The sequence below is a fragment of the Misgurnus anguillicaudatus genome, chromosome 9, assembly GCF_027580225.2.
Source record: "Misgurnus anguillicaudatus chromosome 9, ASM2758022v2, whole genome shotgun sequence".
Lineage (NCBI taxonomy): Eukaryota > Metazoa > Chordata > Actinopteri > Cypriniformes > Cobitidae > Misgurnus > Misgurnus anguillicaudatus.
Genome location: NC_073345.2, coordinates 35,487,278 through 35,501,026, shown reverse-complemented (window position 1 = coordinate 35,501,026; position 13,749 = coordinate 35,487,278). Strand labels below are relative to the sequence as shown.

General features: G+C 37.7%; 2 protein-coding genes across 5 annotated transcripts in view; both read right to left on the bottom strand.

Moving 5' to 3' along the window:
* wdr7 (WD repeat domain 7) overlaps positions 1-2,473 on the bottom strand; it is a 99,717-nt gene extending 97,244 nt beyond the window's left edge. For all 4 annotated transcript variants that reach the window (XM_073871619.1, XM_073871620.1, XM_073871621.1 and 1 more), the window contains exon 1: positions 2,315-2,473. The gene's annotated coding sequence lies outside the window, so the exon portion shown is untranslated. The remainder of the gene's footprint in view (positions 1-2,314) is intronic.
* Positions 2,474-6,472: 3,999 nt separating this feature from the next.
* LOC129424525 (E3 ubiquitin-protein ligase TRIM35) lies at positions 6,473-9,079 on the bottom strand. The gene is made up of 6 exons (XM_073871609.1): positions 8,559-9,079; positions 8,358-8,453; positions 8,014-8,244; positions 7,886-7,908; positions 7,684-7,802; positions 6,473-7,491 (listed from the first exon to the last, which is right to left on the bottom strand). Exons 1-6 carry the CDS (start codon positions 8,946-8,948, stop codon positions 6,941-6,943), a joined length of 1,410 nt encoding a protein of 469 aa, XP_073727710.1. The 5' UTR covers positions 8,949-9,079; the 3' UTR covers positions 6,473-6,940.
* Positions 9,080-13,749: the final 4,670 nt, after the last annotated feature.

The window sequence follows — 13,749 nt, the reverse complement described above, 5'->3', positions numbered from 1 at the left end:
AGTTTCCTGAATCCTTTTGAAACTCAACACAAACAACATTATCAACACATACCAGTTTCCAAGATCAGTCAAATAAATCATCTGAAATTTGCTAATTTTTATATTATCGCCATGTTGTGCGTTTGACTAAATTGTGTCTATTCTGAAATCTACTTTCAGTGGATAATAAACATCGTCATCCCTTCAATTTTGTGTAGACCTCATTTGCTATAATCATCCACTGGACACCCTGATCTACAAATATTGGCATTTTAACTGCGTTTTGGTCGGCTATTAATTTATTGACTAACCAGAGGTGGGCAAACTAGGGTCCGTGGACAAATGTGGACCGTTGGGCACTTTCATCTGGCACGCAAAGCAGTTTCTAATCATATTAAATAGTGTAGCATTTTGGTCCAGAATTACTCATTTGATGTTATACCATCAATGTCTATATGATGTCGCTAGTGTTGAAAAACTCAACTGGAAGATTAGCATGCCAGAGCGGCAAAAAAAGATAAACACTGAATGTTTCATGTTTAATACAGAAGTATTGTCATTTCTAAAGACCAAAAACTGCTTACCTATGTTTTTAACATCATGGTGATATGTAATAATTGAAATGAAATGAAATTATTTGCCCTTAAGAAAAAAAGCATGCTTTAACTACACTAAGCAGTTTTTTATTTGTTGTTGTAAACACAAATTCACTACAGTAACACCATAGTATTTATTTATTTGTAATAGAACTGTGGTAATACAAATGGCAATTCATCTGCTAAAATATGGTTACTACATTAATTTAACCATGGTTAAAGAGATAGTTCACCACAAAATAGTAATTGATAATCAATAATCACTTCCCCCTGTGTCGTTCTAAACCACCAAGTCCTCAGTTTGTCTGCAGAACACATTTTTAGATATTATTGATGAAAACCATGAGGGTTGTTGTGACTTTCCCATAGACTTCAGTTTGTTATTCACAATCAAGCCCAGAAAAGACAGAAAGTCATTGCCAAAAAGGTCCATCAGTCGTTGAATAATAATATTATGAAGTGACAAGAACACTTTTGTGCGCAAAAGAAACTTTGAATTAGGGCTGTCACAACGATTAAATAATCGTCTCATCGCAATTGTTTGACCTCATCGCAATGATTTCAGATCACCGCAATGATTGCACATCTCTCTAAAAAACACAAGGGGGAGCTGCAGCGCCTGTAAAAGGGAGACTGTATCAGTTAGTTTACTTTTGAAAATGTGTTATGTTACTGCGTTTTAAGAATGATTCTGACTAACTAATATTATTATTTGGATTTAAATAAGACCAATATACTCTTCTATGTAACATACTTAAAACAGTTATGATCAGTATCAAAGTAAAAAAATTCATGACTAACTTTTAAGACTAGTCTTAGAAGTTTATGCAACCGCCCCCCCGGTTTTCATCAAAAATGTCTAAAAATGTGATCTGAAGACAATCAGAGCACTTGGTGGTTAAGAACAACACAGGGGGGGTAAGAGATTTATGATAAAATTATCATTTTGGGGTGAACTATCCCTTTAATGAGGCCCATAGAGATCTCACAACAAATGTGTTTTCTGACCACTATCTCATAAAGAGCAATACAAGAGCTGTCACTGTGATTGTACCCTTTAAAACATCCTGACCTCATATATAACACTTAGAAATATGTTTTTTCTTTGCATGCACTCATATTAGGCACAAAGGTGTAGTGTTAAAAGGGTACAGCCGCAGTGACAACTTTTGGACCTTTTTTTAAGAAGTTTATGATGATCAGACTGAAATTAAACTATATGTTTATCTATTATCAAATTAAACGAAACATCCTGTGAAATCAGACTGAAGAGATTCATGTCTATCTATCAGCAGTCAAATATTGATCATCATTAACACGTGACGTCATTCATCACACTGATGAACTGTAAATCTCCTGAATACAGACACACACTGAGATCTCACATCACAACAGACCTTAAAACCAGCTAAATAACAATCATGAACACACAAATACAACATATTATTTACTGTGCCGTCTGTACAGTCTGGAGTATGTGTGTCGATTGTGTACATGTCTGTGCAAAGTGTACAGTGTGTATTGTATGAGGTGTATAGTGTTTGCTTCTAATCTATATGTATTTCTTTTGATATTTTATTATGACGCCACTGTGTGTAAAGTGTGTTAAATGTGTTGACTGTATGTGTGTATGTTTATAGTGACCTGAGGCCCGTTTATTTCTCATCATATTCAGACAGCGCGTGTATATGACACTGTCCGGTCGTGTCACACAATGTGTCGGTGTGTGTTTTACTCACCGTTGCGAGTTTTTAGCGTCTCATGTTCATTAAGGTGTTATTTTAATGAAAATATCGCAGCAGTGAGGCGCGTTAATTCCGCAGCGGCTCGGTGATCAGCTGACAGGATCACGCTCTGCGTCATTGCGTCACGCGCTGACGTCACCATCAGGATGGACAGTAGCCGTTTCCCAATGTCAAGGAAGGATCCTCGGAAGCTAGAATTTCGAGGATGCTACGTCATCGACGTCCGTCGAAGTACTGTTCCAATGTCGAGGATCCTCGAAATTTCAGCCAAGGACTGAGTCCTTCGTTCGAGAAATATCCCATATACAGGAAAGGATGCAAATTTGTATCCTTCGCGCTCTTCACGCGCTGAAATCACCCACAATCCTATGCGCGCAGCACCGAAAGCACACCTTTCAATCACGCAATGACGTAATGACGTGCACTTGCTAGCCTGTTCCATTTAACGTGTTCTCCGATTGCTTAAAAGGAGCCTCGCCTAGCCTCTGAAGGAAGTGACTTGTAAGGACTAGTCCTGCCAAGGAAGTATCCTTGACATTGAGAAACGGCTAGTGTGTGTAGTGATTAGCCGTTTCTCAATGTCAAGGAAGGATCCTCGGAAGCTAGAGGCTGCGTCCGAAAACTCTAAATTGCTGCCTTCTGAGGCAGCTTTCCAAGGCAGCAAGGCATCAAGGCATGTCCGAATTCAATGTTTGGTTTACTTCCTGTCTCCTGAGATACCTATGCGTGGACGTACATTAAGAATGTGATTGGTCGAGTCCGGTCGAGTTCGAAAAATAAATGGCGGCCAAGGACGCGACTGGACCACCAATTTGGTGTAAATAAAGGTATATTTTCACTTTTTACACCTTTTAATTGCATTTCTAGCGAGAAATTAGTATTGTAGTTTTCAAATATGTGATTAGTTATCACAAAGGCGCTCTCTGTTTAAATTTCAAACACGCTGCCTTAGAAGTGTGTCCGAAAGTCTTTCTCTGAGCTACCTTCATGCCTCCGAAGTCATTTCCTCATGAGGCAGCGAGGCAACGAGTCACTGCCTTGAGTTTTCGGACGCAGCAAGAATTTCGAGGATGCTACGTCATCGACGTCCGTCGAAGGACTGTTCCAATGTCAAGGATCCTCGAAATTTCAGCCAAGGACTGAGTCCTTCGTTCGAGAAATATCCCATATACAGGAAAGGATGCAAATTTGTATCCTTCGCGCTCTTCACGCGCTGAAATCACCCACAATCCTATGCGCGCAGCACCGAAAGCACACCTTTCAATCACGCAATGACGTAATGACGTGCACTTGTTAGCCTGTTCCATTTAGCGTGTTCTCCGAATGCTTAAAAGGAGCCTCGCCTCGCCTCTGAAGGAAGTGACTTGTAAGGACTAGTCCTGCCAAGGAAGTATCCTTGACATTGGCTGAATCCGAAACCGCATACTGCCATACTATATAGTAGGCAAAAAGCAGTAGGCGAACGAATAGTATGTCCGAAACCTCAGTATACGTAAAAGGGTAGGCGAGAATTAGCGGGATTTTGGACTATTTCTCGCGAGATTCAGAGGCACGTGTACTTAAGTATTGTCCGAAACCGCCTACTTACTGAAAATGTAGTAGGGGAAACAGCACGTGAACAGAGTAGTACGTCCGAATCCTCAGTATCCATAAAATCAGTAGGCGAGAAATCCCCGGATGCCCTACTGAGTCCGCCCCTATTCTGAAGCGTGCATCGGATGGACACTTCTATCCCAGCTTTCCCATGATGCCACGGGAAAGCAAAGCAATCGACCGGAGACTAACCAATCGGGTGATTTTGATACGTTACACAGGGCTGTCCCTCAGCACCCTGACTTCACGCACAGACCCAGGATATACCACAATTAAAGTGCTCAGCTGATTCATGAAAATAAAGCTGTAGAATTGTCACAACTGAGCTGACAGTAAATATGTGATGGTTTGTTAGAAAAATACATTTGAATAAACTTTTGTTTCATATGGGAAAGTTTATTGTGATAGTTTTATTCATTCATTTTTTATTCATGTTTCCTGTCGTTTTAAGTAAATACAAGAGATTGCTTCACTAAAATGTATATAATCACATTGGCTGCATTGTCTAGTTTGTATTCAAGCACAGCTGTCATCTGACAATAGATATTAAATTACAATCTGCTTGTTTTACTTATTTTGTCCCCTACAAAATAATGTGTAATATATCTGTAACACTGTTACAGATCAAGTTACTGATGCAATCAGGTGTTAGTGCACCTGTCCCTCATACACACGCATACGTTTTCATGTCTGTTATTAGGTTTGTTCGAGTTATGCACCGCTGTAAGAACCAACAGCTGGATGACATCAAAGTACCGCGAGAGCGATTCCAGAAATCACACGGAGAACTCTGATTTCGAGTTGCTCTCGCGGTATTGTGATGTCAACCTCCTGTCGGTTCTTGTGGTTCCGCATGAACTCGAACAAGTCTACTACGTCATATGTCACATGATAACGTCAACATGGCGAATGCTGTACATACTTAACGCGAACGTACATACTGCCTTAGCGCACGTTAAGTAGGTACCCAATGAAATTCAGTACCTACACAGTAAGTATGCGATTTCGGATTCAGCCATTGAGAAACGGCTATTGTCGTTTTCGAAGCACTGCTTCATGAGGCTTCGAAACATTTACGAATCTTTTGTTTCGAATCAGTGATTCGGAGCTTGTTTCAAATTGGCCCATGTCACGTGATTTTAGCAAACGAGGCTTCGTTACGTCATAACTGTTTCGAAACGTTTCGAAAATCCGATGGTTCACCACTAGGGGGAGTTGATCACATGACCAGTGTCTAATATGTTTAGGTGAACTCGCATCAGTTTTATTATGAAAGTTCATAAAACATTTATCCTTCTGACTAATAACACTGACATTTTGTCTACTTTTTGTTTATAGACAGATTTAATGACAAAAATGTGCATAATTAAAAGGGTAGTTAGTTTTAATGATTTGTTTGCCCTTAATAAAACTAAAAGCACATAATAGACTTTTAACTATGTCTTAATTAAGTTAAATAATTTTTTTAACATATTTTAATACAAATCTTGCTATTATTTTGTTAAAAAAAGTGTAAAATGTTTGGACATATCTGCTTTTACACTATTTTGACCAGCAGGGGTCGCCAGCGTGTGTGGTGTTTCGAACTGCTTCGAAAAACTGAATCAATTTTCGAAGCAATTGGTTCAATTGATTCGAAGCTTCGAAAAGCTTCATTTCTCCCATCACTAAGTGTGTGCGCTAAAGGAAAGGTTTTTTTATTTATTCTGCATTAACATACAATTACAATAAGGCAAAAATATATTGTAAGTTAACATTCTCAAGAAACAAAGCACAATATTTAAAATAAATAACTAAAAGACAGATAAAAATAAAATGAAAATAAATAAACTCAGACATCAGGGTCTTTTAAAAGTTTAAAGTCCTTCAACAAGTTAAGTTATGTAATTCCACTTTAAAATTTTACTCTATTTAAAGATTTGCAGTAAATCCAAAATTCTTTTTGAAAAACAGAAACCTTCATTTTCATATATTTACATTTATGAATGGAAAATTTTCCCACAAATTTTAAAACAATTTTAAAGAATTGAGATTTGGGAACAATTGTATCTTTAAGCCACTCATACATACCAGTCCAAAAAGCACGCTATAGGAAAGTTTGTACACTTCTTGATAATTTGGGGAAATTAAGTTAATTTTATATAATGATATAAGGTATTATAATGTGTATATATGGTACACACATATATAATTACTTATATTACATAAACTGAAAGCAGATTACATAAAAAAGTAAATTTTTACAAAACAAAAATTATTATAATGATACTAAACGTACGGTAAACATTACTTGCATTATTATAAAATATCTACAATTTCATACACCTTTAGACCCTTACAAACACTTTTAATATTATAAAAGCCCAAACTTTAAGCTTTAGTCAGTAAAGACCTACTAATATTAAGTGTTTTATCATCATACCTGCAAATTCACAAAAGGTAAACACCATGTGGGTCTGGGGGGCTTCCCTCCCTGTAAGTTTTTATTTTTGCTATTTTAACATGTAAATAAAGCATTGTGATGTACTCTGACAAGAAAATAACAGGAAGACAAAAAGCTTAAAGTCAAAACACATTTATTAACACTATTTCACTTGAACCTCATGGCACAATAACTATTTGGTCTTTTGGCCTACACTTGTGTTTTTGGTTTAAAGCAAATGCCTGCAGACAGTGTAAGCCTGATGTCATCCTCGTCCTTCATCTGGACGCCACGTTTGTATTTTATTCAGTCAGTTTTAAAAACACAGAGGATATTCGATTATACTTTTTAGGGGTTGGTCCAATACTGGATTATCATGGAAAACTGTCAAATATTACATATATAATGTACTTTACTATCACATATCATTGCTATAATACACATTAATTTTGCTAATAATTGTAAACAATATCATTTACAGTATATACAATCTAAAAACTTTTTCTGACATAAGCATTTTCTGCAAAAGCATCTTTGAAACAATATGTGTTGTGAAGAGTGATTTACAAATGCAAACTTGAATTGTAAGTCAGATGATCAGTTCATCAAGAGGATTTTACCGGTAAGATCACCAGAGGAGACATTTCACACCGAACACTGAACCATGGATAAACTCTTTCAGTAAATGTGCGTGGAAAAGTGTATATGTGTGTGTTAGTGAGAGGATCAGAGAATGACAGTATTCCTCTGTCACAATCCAACTCAACTCTGATTCTCTCGAGTTTCACTTTCAGTGAGAGAGGAAGAACTTTCTTAAATGGGAGAGGAAGAGGTGATACCAGTGGTGTAGTGACTGCTGAGTATTCACCAGACTCATTCAACACACACCAGACTCCACTGTTCCAATATATGTCATCCTTTCTCTCTGCAGATTCTGTCATCACACCCAGACCCCAGCATGTGTTGTCTCCAACCTGAACATCCCAGCAGTGAATCCCTGAGTTAAAGCTCTCTGAACCCAAAACACATGCACACTCATCAAATCTCTCTGGATTATCAGGAAGCAACGCTTCATCTTCACTGAATCTCACACTGGTCAGATCATCAGACAGAAAGAGACAACACGCAGCAGTGTTTGGGTCCAAAGTCACTGGAACTGAGAGAGAGAGAGAGAGAGAGAGAGAGAGAGAGAGAGAGAGAGAGAGAGAGAGAGAGAGAGAGAGAGAGAGAGAGAGAGAGAGAGAGAGAGAGAGAGAGAGAGAGAGAGAGAGAGAGAGAGAGAGAGACTCTTCAGATAAATATTGATGCTGAGAGTAAATCTGAAGTCAGTGTTGTATTTTGTACTCACTGTATTCAACTTTCTCCTTCATCTTGTGTATGACAGTAAACTTCAGGTTGTGGAGATGTTTTGCTACATTGATCATCATTCCTGAGATGTCCTCTGGATCTGACGTTCTACACTGAACTCTGGAAGAACATTCAGGAGTCTGAGATTCTGCTGTGAGTTTAGATTCACAATCACTGAGAGAAACAGCAAACACAATACAAACCTCTCCATTGTGCTCTTAAAGTCCTGTTAAAAACACACACATGCAGATTATTCATTACATTTCACTTGAATGTTTGAAAATGACAATCATAGATTTGTAGAATGAAGATTGAAGTTCTTTCTTCTCACCTGTAGGAATGAAACATCTTCAGCTGTCATCTGCTTCTCTATGACTCTGATTGTGTGTGAAAGAGATGAAATCTCACTGCTCATCTTCTCAATCTTCTCCTTCATCATCTGACTCTTCTGCTCCTCTTCCTCTCTCAGTGCTGTTATTCTGACTGATTCTTCATCATGTAGAAGTTGGTGAAGTTTCTCAAACTCTTCATGAATCTGCTTCTCTGTGCGTTCAGCCTGAATCTGATACAAAACACATTTCACACAGAAACATATGAATCAGATCTGGATCAATAAATACATTTACAAAATACTTGTGTTGTACAACCTTCATTCACATTATGTTTCATTCAAACCTTTATATGTTCTGCAGTTTCATGCAAAATTTGTTTATTCTGTTCATTTATTCTCAGTTTCTCCTGTAAGGGTCTTAATGCAAATTTGAGATCCTCCTAAAAGAAATCAACATTATTGTTATTTATTTGTCATTGTGAAGATGTCTATCAGTTCTTGATGTTATTAATGTGATGAAATGTTTTGAATATTATTGATCAGACCTTTTTATTAACAACAGCTTCATTGACAGGACAGAATTTGTGGTTGTTGTGAGTTCTGGAGTCTCGACACACCAAACACACCGGCTGTTGATCATCCAGACAGAAGAGTTTGAGTTTCTCATCATGAAGATGACAAACTGATGAAGATCTCTGACTTCTCTCCTTTAAGAAAGTCTCACACAGGTTCTTCAAAGCTAAATTTATTGGAGGTTCATCCCTTAAAGATCGTTTTCTGCAAACTGGACATTCTTGAAATCCTTTATTTTCCCAGAATCTCTGAATACAGTCTTTACAGATACTGTGACTACAAGACAACACAACAGGATTTGTAAAAATATCACAGCACACAGGACAAGAAAAATCCTCCTCAGAAAAAGATTTAGACGCCATTTTTTAAGCTTCACGTCAAAATCCTTCTTCAAAGTTTCACTTTCAGTTTACTACATTTATAAATCAAACGAACCGCAGATAAACATTAACCCCGTCACAAACGCTGCTTAAACAACTTCTTCTTCTTCTTCTTGAGTTTTTGTGGCGGTTGGCGAACCAACTTCCGGTGCTGCTTCTTCTTCTTTTTCTTCTTCTTTGGTGTTTAGCGGCAGCTTGCATCCGGTTTGTTGGAGAGGCATCCAGCTGCAGCCCTGCAGACTCACTTCTTGCTAGACACCAGTGGCTGGACACCAGTGGATGGACAGCTGACGTCATTTCCGTATTGTCATTCACTTTTCAAATTTGACGCGCCATGCACATGTCAGCGGTAAGAAAAAATAATAAACTGTCGATGATTTATCGGTCATGTCAGAATTCAAATGCACAAACTAGACAGTTTTTGGGGGGCAGGAATGAGGTGTGTTGTGCACTGTGTGCAATAGTTTATTTGAAACTGTTCATGTTTTATTTTCTCTTGAAATCGGGACTTCCCCCACAACCTTACGGGCCTGACTGTTGAATGTTCATTCTGATGGTCAGATTTGTCTAATTTTACTAAGATGTGTGTAATTTCCAATAAATATTGCAAAACCACGAAGTGTTAATTTGATCTGGATTGTTTGGTAAATTGTCTGATCAAATCTACGTATATTTTAAAAACAGAAGTGGTTACATTTACAAAAAAAAAACTGTGGTCAATTAACATGTAGAAGTCTGTTGTAATGACAACGTTATAGTTCATTGATCAAGGCTGAATTTAAGTCACAAAAAATAGTGAAATGATCTGAACAATATATATTTTCAAAGTGGTTCTTGTGAATGCAGTTTGCATGAATTTGTTATGTTATAATATTAAGCATATCATTGGGAATTGTTTTATGTAAAGAGATATGATAAAGATCATATTTCAATTTGCACACAGATTTTATATTATATATTTTAAGTCATTAAAGTAAAATGACAATACGGAAAAAACGTGTGCAATTAAGCCTGCAAAGAATGTCTGTCCACTGGTGAAAACCGAAAATAAATATGCTGTCTATCCAGAGATGAAAATATAAAATAAATATGCTGTCTATGCAGAGGTGAAAATATAAAATAAATATGCTGTCTATCCAGAGGTGAAAATATAAAATAAATATGCTGTCTATCCAGAGGTGAAATATAAAATAAAATTGCTGTTCATCCAGCGGTGAAAACGGAAATTAGCGGCGAAACGGAAATGACGTAGGCTGTCTATCCACTGGTGTCCAGCCACTGGTGTCTAGTCGGAGGTGAGTCTGCGGGGCTGCAGCTGGATGCTATTGGAGAGTTGCACTACTGCCATCTTCTGTTCATATTCGTCTCCTCTTAAATTCTCTTATCCAGTCCAGTTTCTTTTAGATAGTCAAAAAAATAACTTGCTCCTTGTCCCTTTTCCGCTAAATATAAAATATTTTTAACATTTACATCTATTTGCTCAATACTCTGTAGCTGTGCCATCATTTCTTGCCTTTCCTGATTATAATTCCTACATGATATAAGGATATGCTCCACAGTCTCCTTTTCCTGACAATAATCACACAAACCTGTTGGATGCTTTCCTATAATATGAAGAGTGCTATTTAGGTTGCTACAGAGACAGAGCGCAGTTATGCAAATTTGAAAACCACGCCCACCGGGGGGAAATCAATCCAACCGTCTCCACCGACCCCGCACCGCGAGAAGCCGCCTCCCCGTCACCCCCGGCCTACAACAAAAAACTGAACAATGCCCAAAAGCCGCTGTGTGACAACATGCACAGCCAACAAGCCAAAGAACCCAGAAACAAGTCTCTACAAGCTGTCGAGCCGCAAAACCCAGTCTCCAAGGAGAACAAAGTGGATCGCCGACCACGCCTCCCCCCAGTGGACGCAGCTCCACCAATAGAAGCACCATGAAAAGTTGCCTGCATCCATTTTTGTGCCTTTAAACACTCGTTTTTTGGGGTCGACAGCTTATAAAAACGTATTTACAGATTTACAGAAAGCTGCTGTGTGACAAGGTGTACATCTTACAGGCCAAAAAAAAAAGTTCAGGTTTCAGGTTATGACGCACTGCGCTCTGTCTCTATGTCCCAATCTTAATCTATTTAAAATAACTTGCTCTTTCCTGTTTCTCCCCTTACTTCTAATGCCACCTACACTACTTTGTATGGAATAACAGTGTCTTCCCTTTGTTTCATTACTCCATTGCTGCTGCCATTTCTCCATTGTTTCACTCCAAACTATACTCTTACCTTCTGATTTAGCTAATTTAATATGCAAGTCAACATCTTCCTTTTTTACTGCCTTTTTTGCTAGCTTGTCAGCTTCCTCGTTTCCTTTAATACCTGAATGTGCCGGAACCCACATGAAAGCAAAATTTTTCCCCTGTCTGATTGCTATTGTGTAATTAAATAAAATCTCATAAAGTAGGCCCTGATGACTTTTAGCTGCATCCGCCTCAATGCTCATAAGCGTCGATACAGAATCACTGCATAGCCTACAACAAAATCTTGATTATTATTCTCTACAATCCACTGTACTGCCATCATGATAGCACACATTTCTACAGCATATACACTCAAATGATCAGATGTTCTTTTATACATTTCTATCTTATACTTAGGCACAGTCATTCCTAAACCCGTTATGTTTCCCGTTTTTGATCCATCCGTAAAAACCTGAATATATGTCTTATATATGCATTCCCTCCTCCTGTAATACTCTGCTACTGTCTTGTATTTAGTAGCTCTTTATCTACTTTTGGATACTCTAGTAGCCATACTGGTCTATTTGGCCATATATTACTTTCTTCAAATTCTATATTACTTATTCTCATATCGGCTGCTATTTGATCTCCAATCCATCCAAAGCTTTTTTTTTATTAAACAGAAAAAGAAAATAACAACAATTGTCATCATTGCCATGTTACAATAAAATAATATGCCAGAGTCCAGTCTTTCAGTCCAAACCAAGTGCCAAGTCCTTAAACACAGCGATTGTTCTCATAGCTTTCAGGTTTTTAGAAGATTCAATCAAGTGTATCAAAATATATTTTCATTTCATGTTTAAATCTTAGGCAAGGCAAGGCAAGTTTATTTGTAACGCACATTTCATACACAGAGGTCATTCAAAGTGCTTTACATAGAAATGAGAAAACAAAAATCAAAGATACATGAATAAAATATCAATTAAAAGAAAATAAATGTGATTTTAATAAAACTTTTAAATGTGTGAAAAAGAATAAAACAGGAATAAAAGTATAAAACAGTTAAAAATAAGAATAAAAACAAGAGAAATAGAAAATAATTAAAATAGTGCATATATAATATAGTGCAATCAGTTCGGACGCAGCATAGTGCTCATTTAGTAAATGCATAGCTAAACAGATGTGTTTTGAGTCTGGATTTGAATGTGACTACTGTTGGAGCACATCTGATCTCTTCTGGAAGCTGGTTCCAGCTGTGACTGGCATAATAGCTAAAAGCTGACTCTCCTTGCTTTGAGTAAACCCTTGGTATTTCTGGCTGATGTGATCCTAATGATCTGAGTGATCTGTTGGGTTTATATTCAATGAGCATATCAGCAATGTATTGAGGTCCTAGTCCACTGAGTGATTTATATACCATTAATAATACTTTAAAATCAATCCTAAATGTAACTGGTAGCCAGTGTAGAGACCTGAGGACTGGTGTGATATGTTCATATTTTCTGGTTCTGCTCAGAATTCTGGCAGCAGCGTTCTGAATGAGCTGGAGCTGTCTAATGGTCTTTTTGGGAAGGCCAGTGAGGAGGCCATTACAATAATCCACCCTGCTGGTGATGAAAGCATGCACAAGTTTCTCTAAGTCTTGTCTGGAAACAAACCATATAATTCTTGCGATATTTTTGAGATGATAATATGCTGATTTAGTTATTGCTTTGACATGACTACTGAAACTAAGGTCAGACTCCAGAATCACACTAAGATTCCTGACTTGATTTTTAGTTGTTTGACCCCTAGCGTCAAGGTATGCATTCACCTTGAGAACTTCATCTTTGTTTCCAAACGCAATGACTTCAGTTTTCTTTTTGTTTAACTGAAGAAAGTTTTGGCACATCCAACTGTTAACTTCATCAATGCATTTGCACAGGGAGTCAATGGGACTGTAGTCGTTAGGGGATAGAGCTAAGTAGATCTGAGTGTCATCTGCATAACTGTGATAGGCAATTTTGTTCTCTCTCATTATTTGGCTTAGTGGGAGCATATACAGGTTGAACAGGAGTGGGGCAAGAATTGAGCCTTGCGGGACTCCGCATGTCATGGATGTCCACTTAGATTTATGGCCACCTATACTTACATAATAACCTCTCCCTTCTAAGTATGACTTGAACCATTTCAGGACCACCCCAGAAAGCCCGACCCAGTTTTCCAGCCTGTCAAGAAGTATGTTGTGATCGACAGTGTCAAAAGCAGCACTGAGGTCGAGTAGCACCAGCACTGATAGTTTGCCTGTGTCTGTATTGAGGCGAATATCATTTATGATCTTTATGAGCGCTGTCTCTGTACTGTGGTGTGGTCTGAAACCAGATTGAAAAATGTCAAAGTAACCATTAGAAATTAAGAATTTGTTCAGCTGATTAAAAACAACTTTTTCAATGATCTTGCCTATGAAAGGAAGATTTGAGATTGGTCTGTAGTTTCTCAATACAGTGTTATCTAGGTTGCTCTTTTTCAGGAGGGGCTTAACAACTGCAGTTTTAAGGGACTTTGGAAAAGT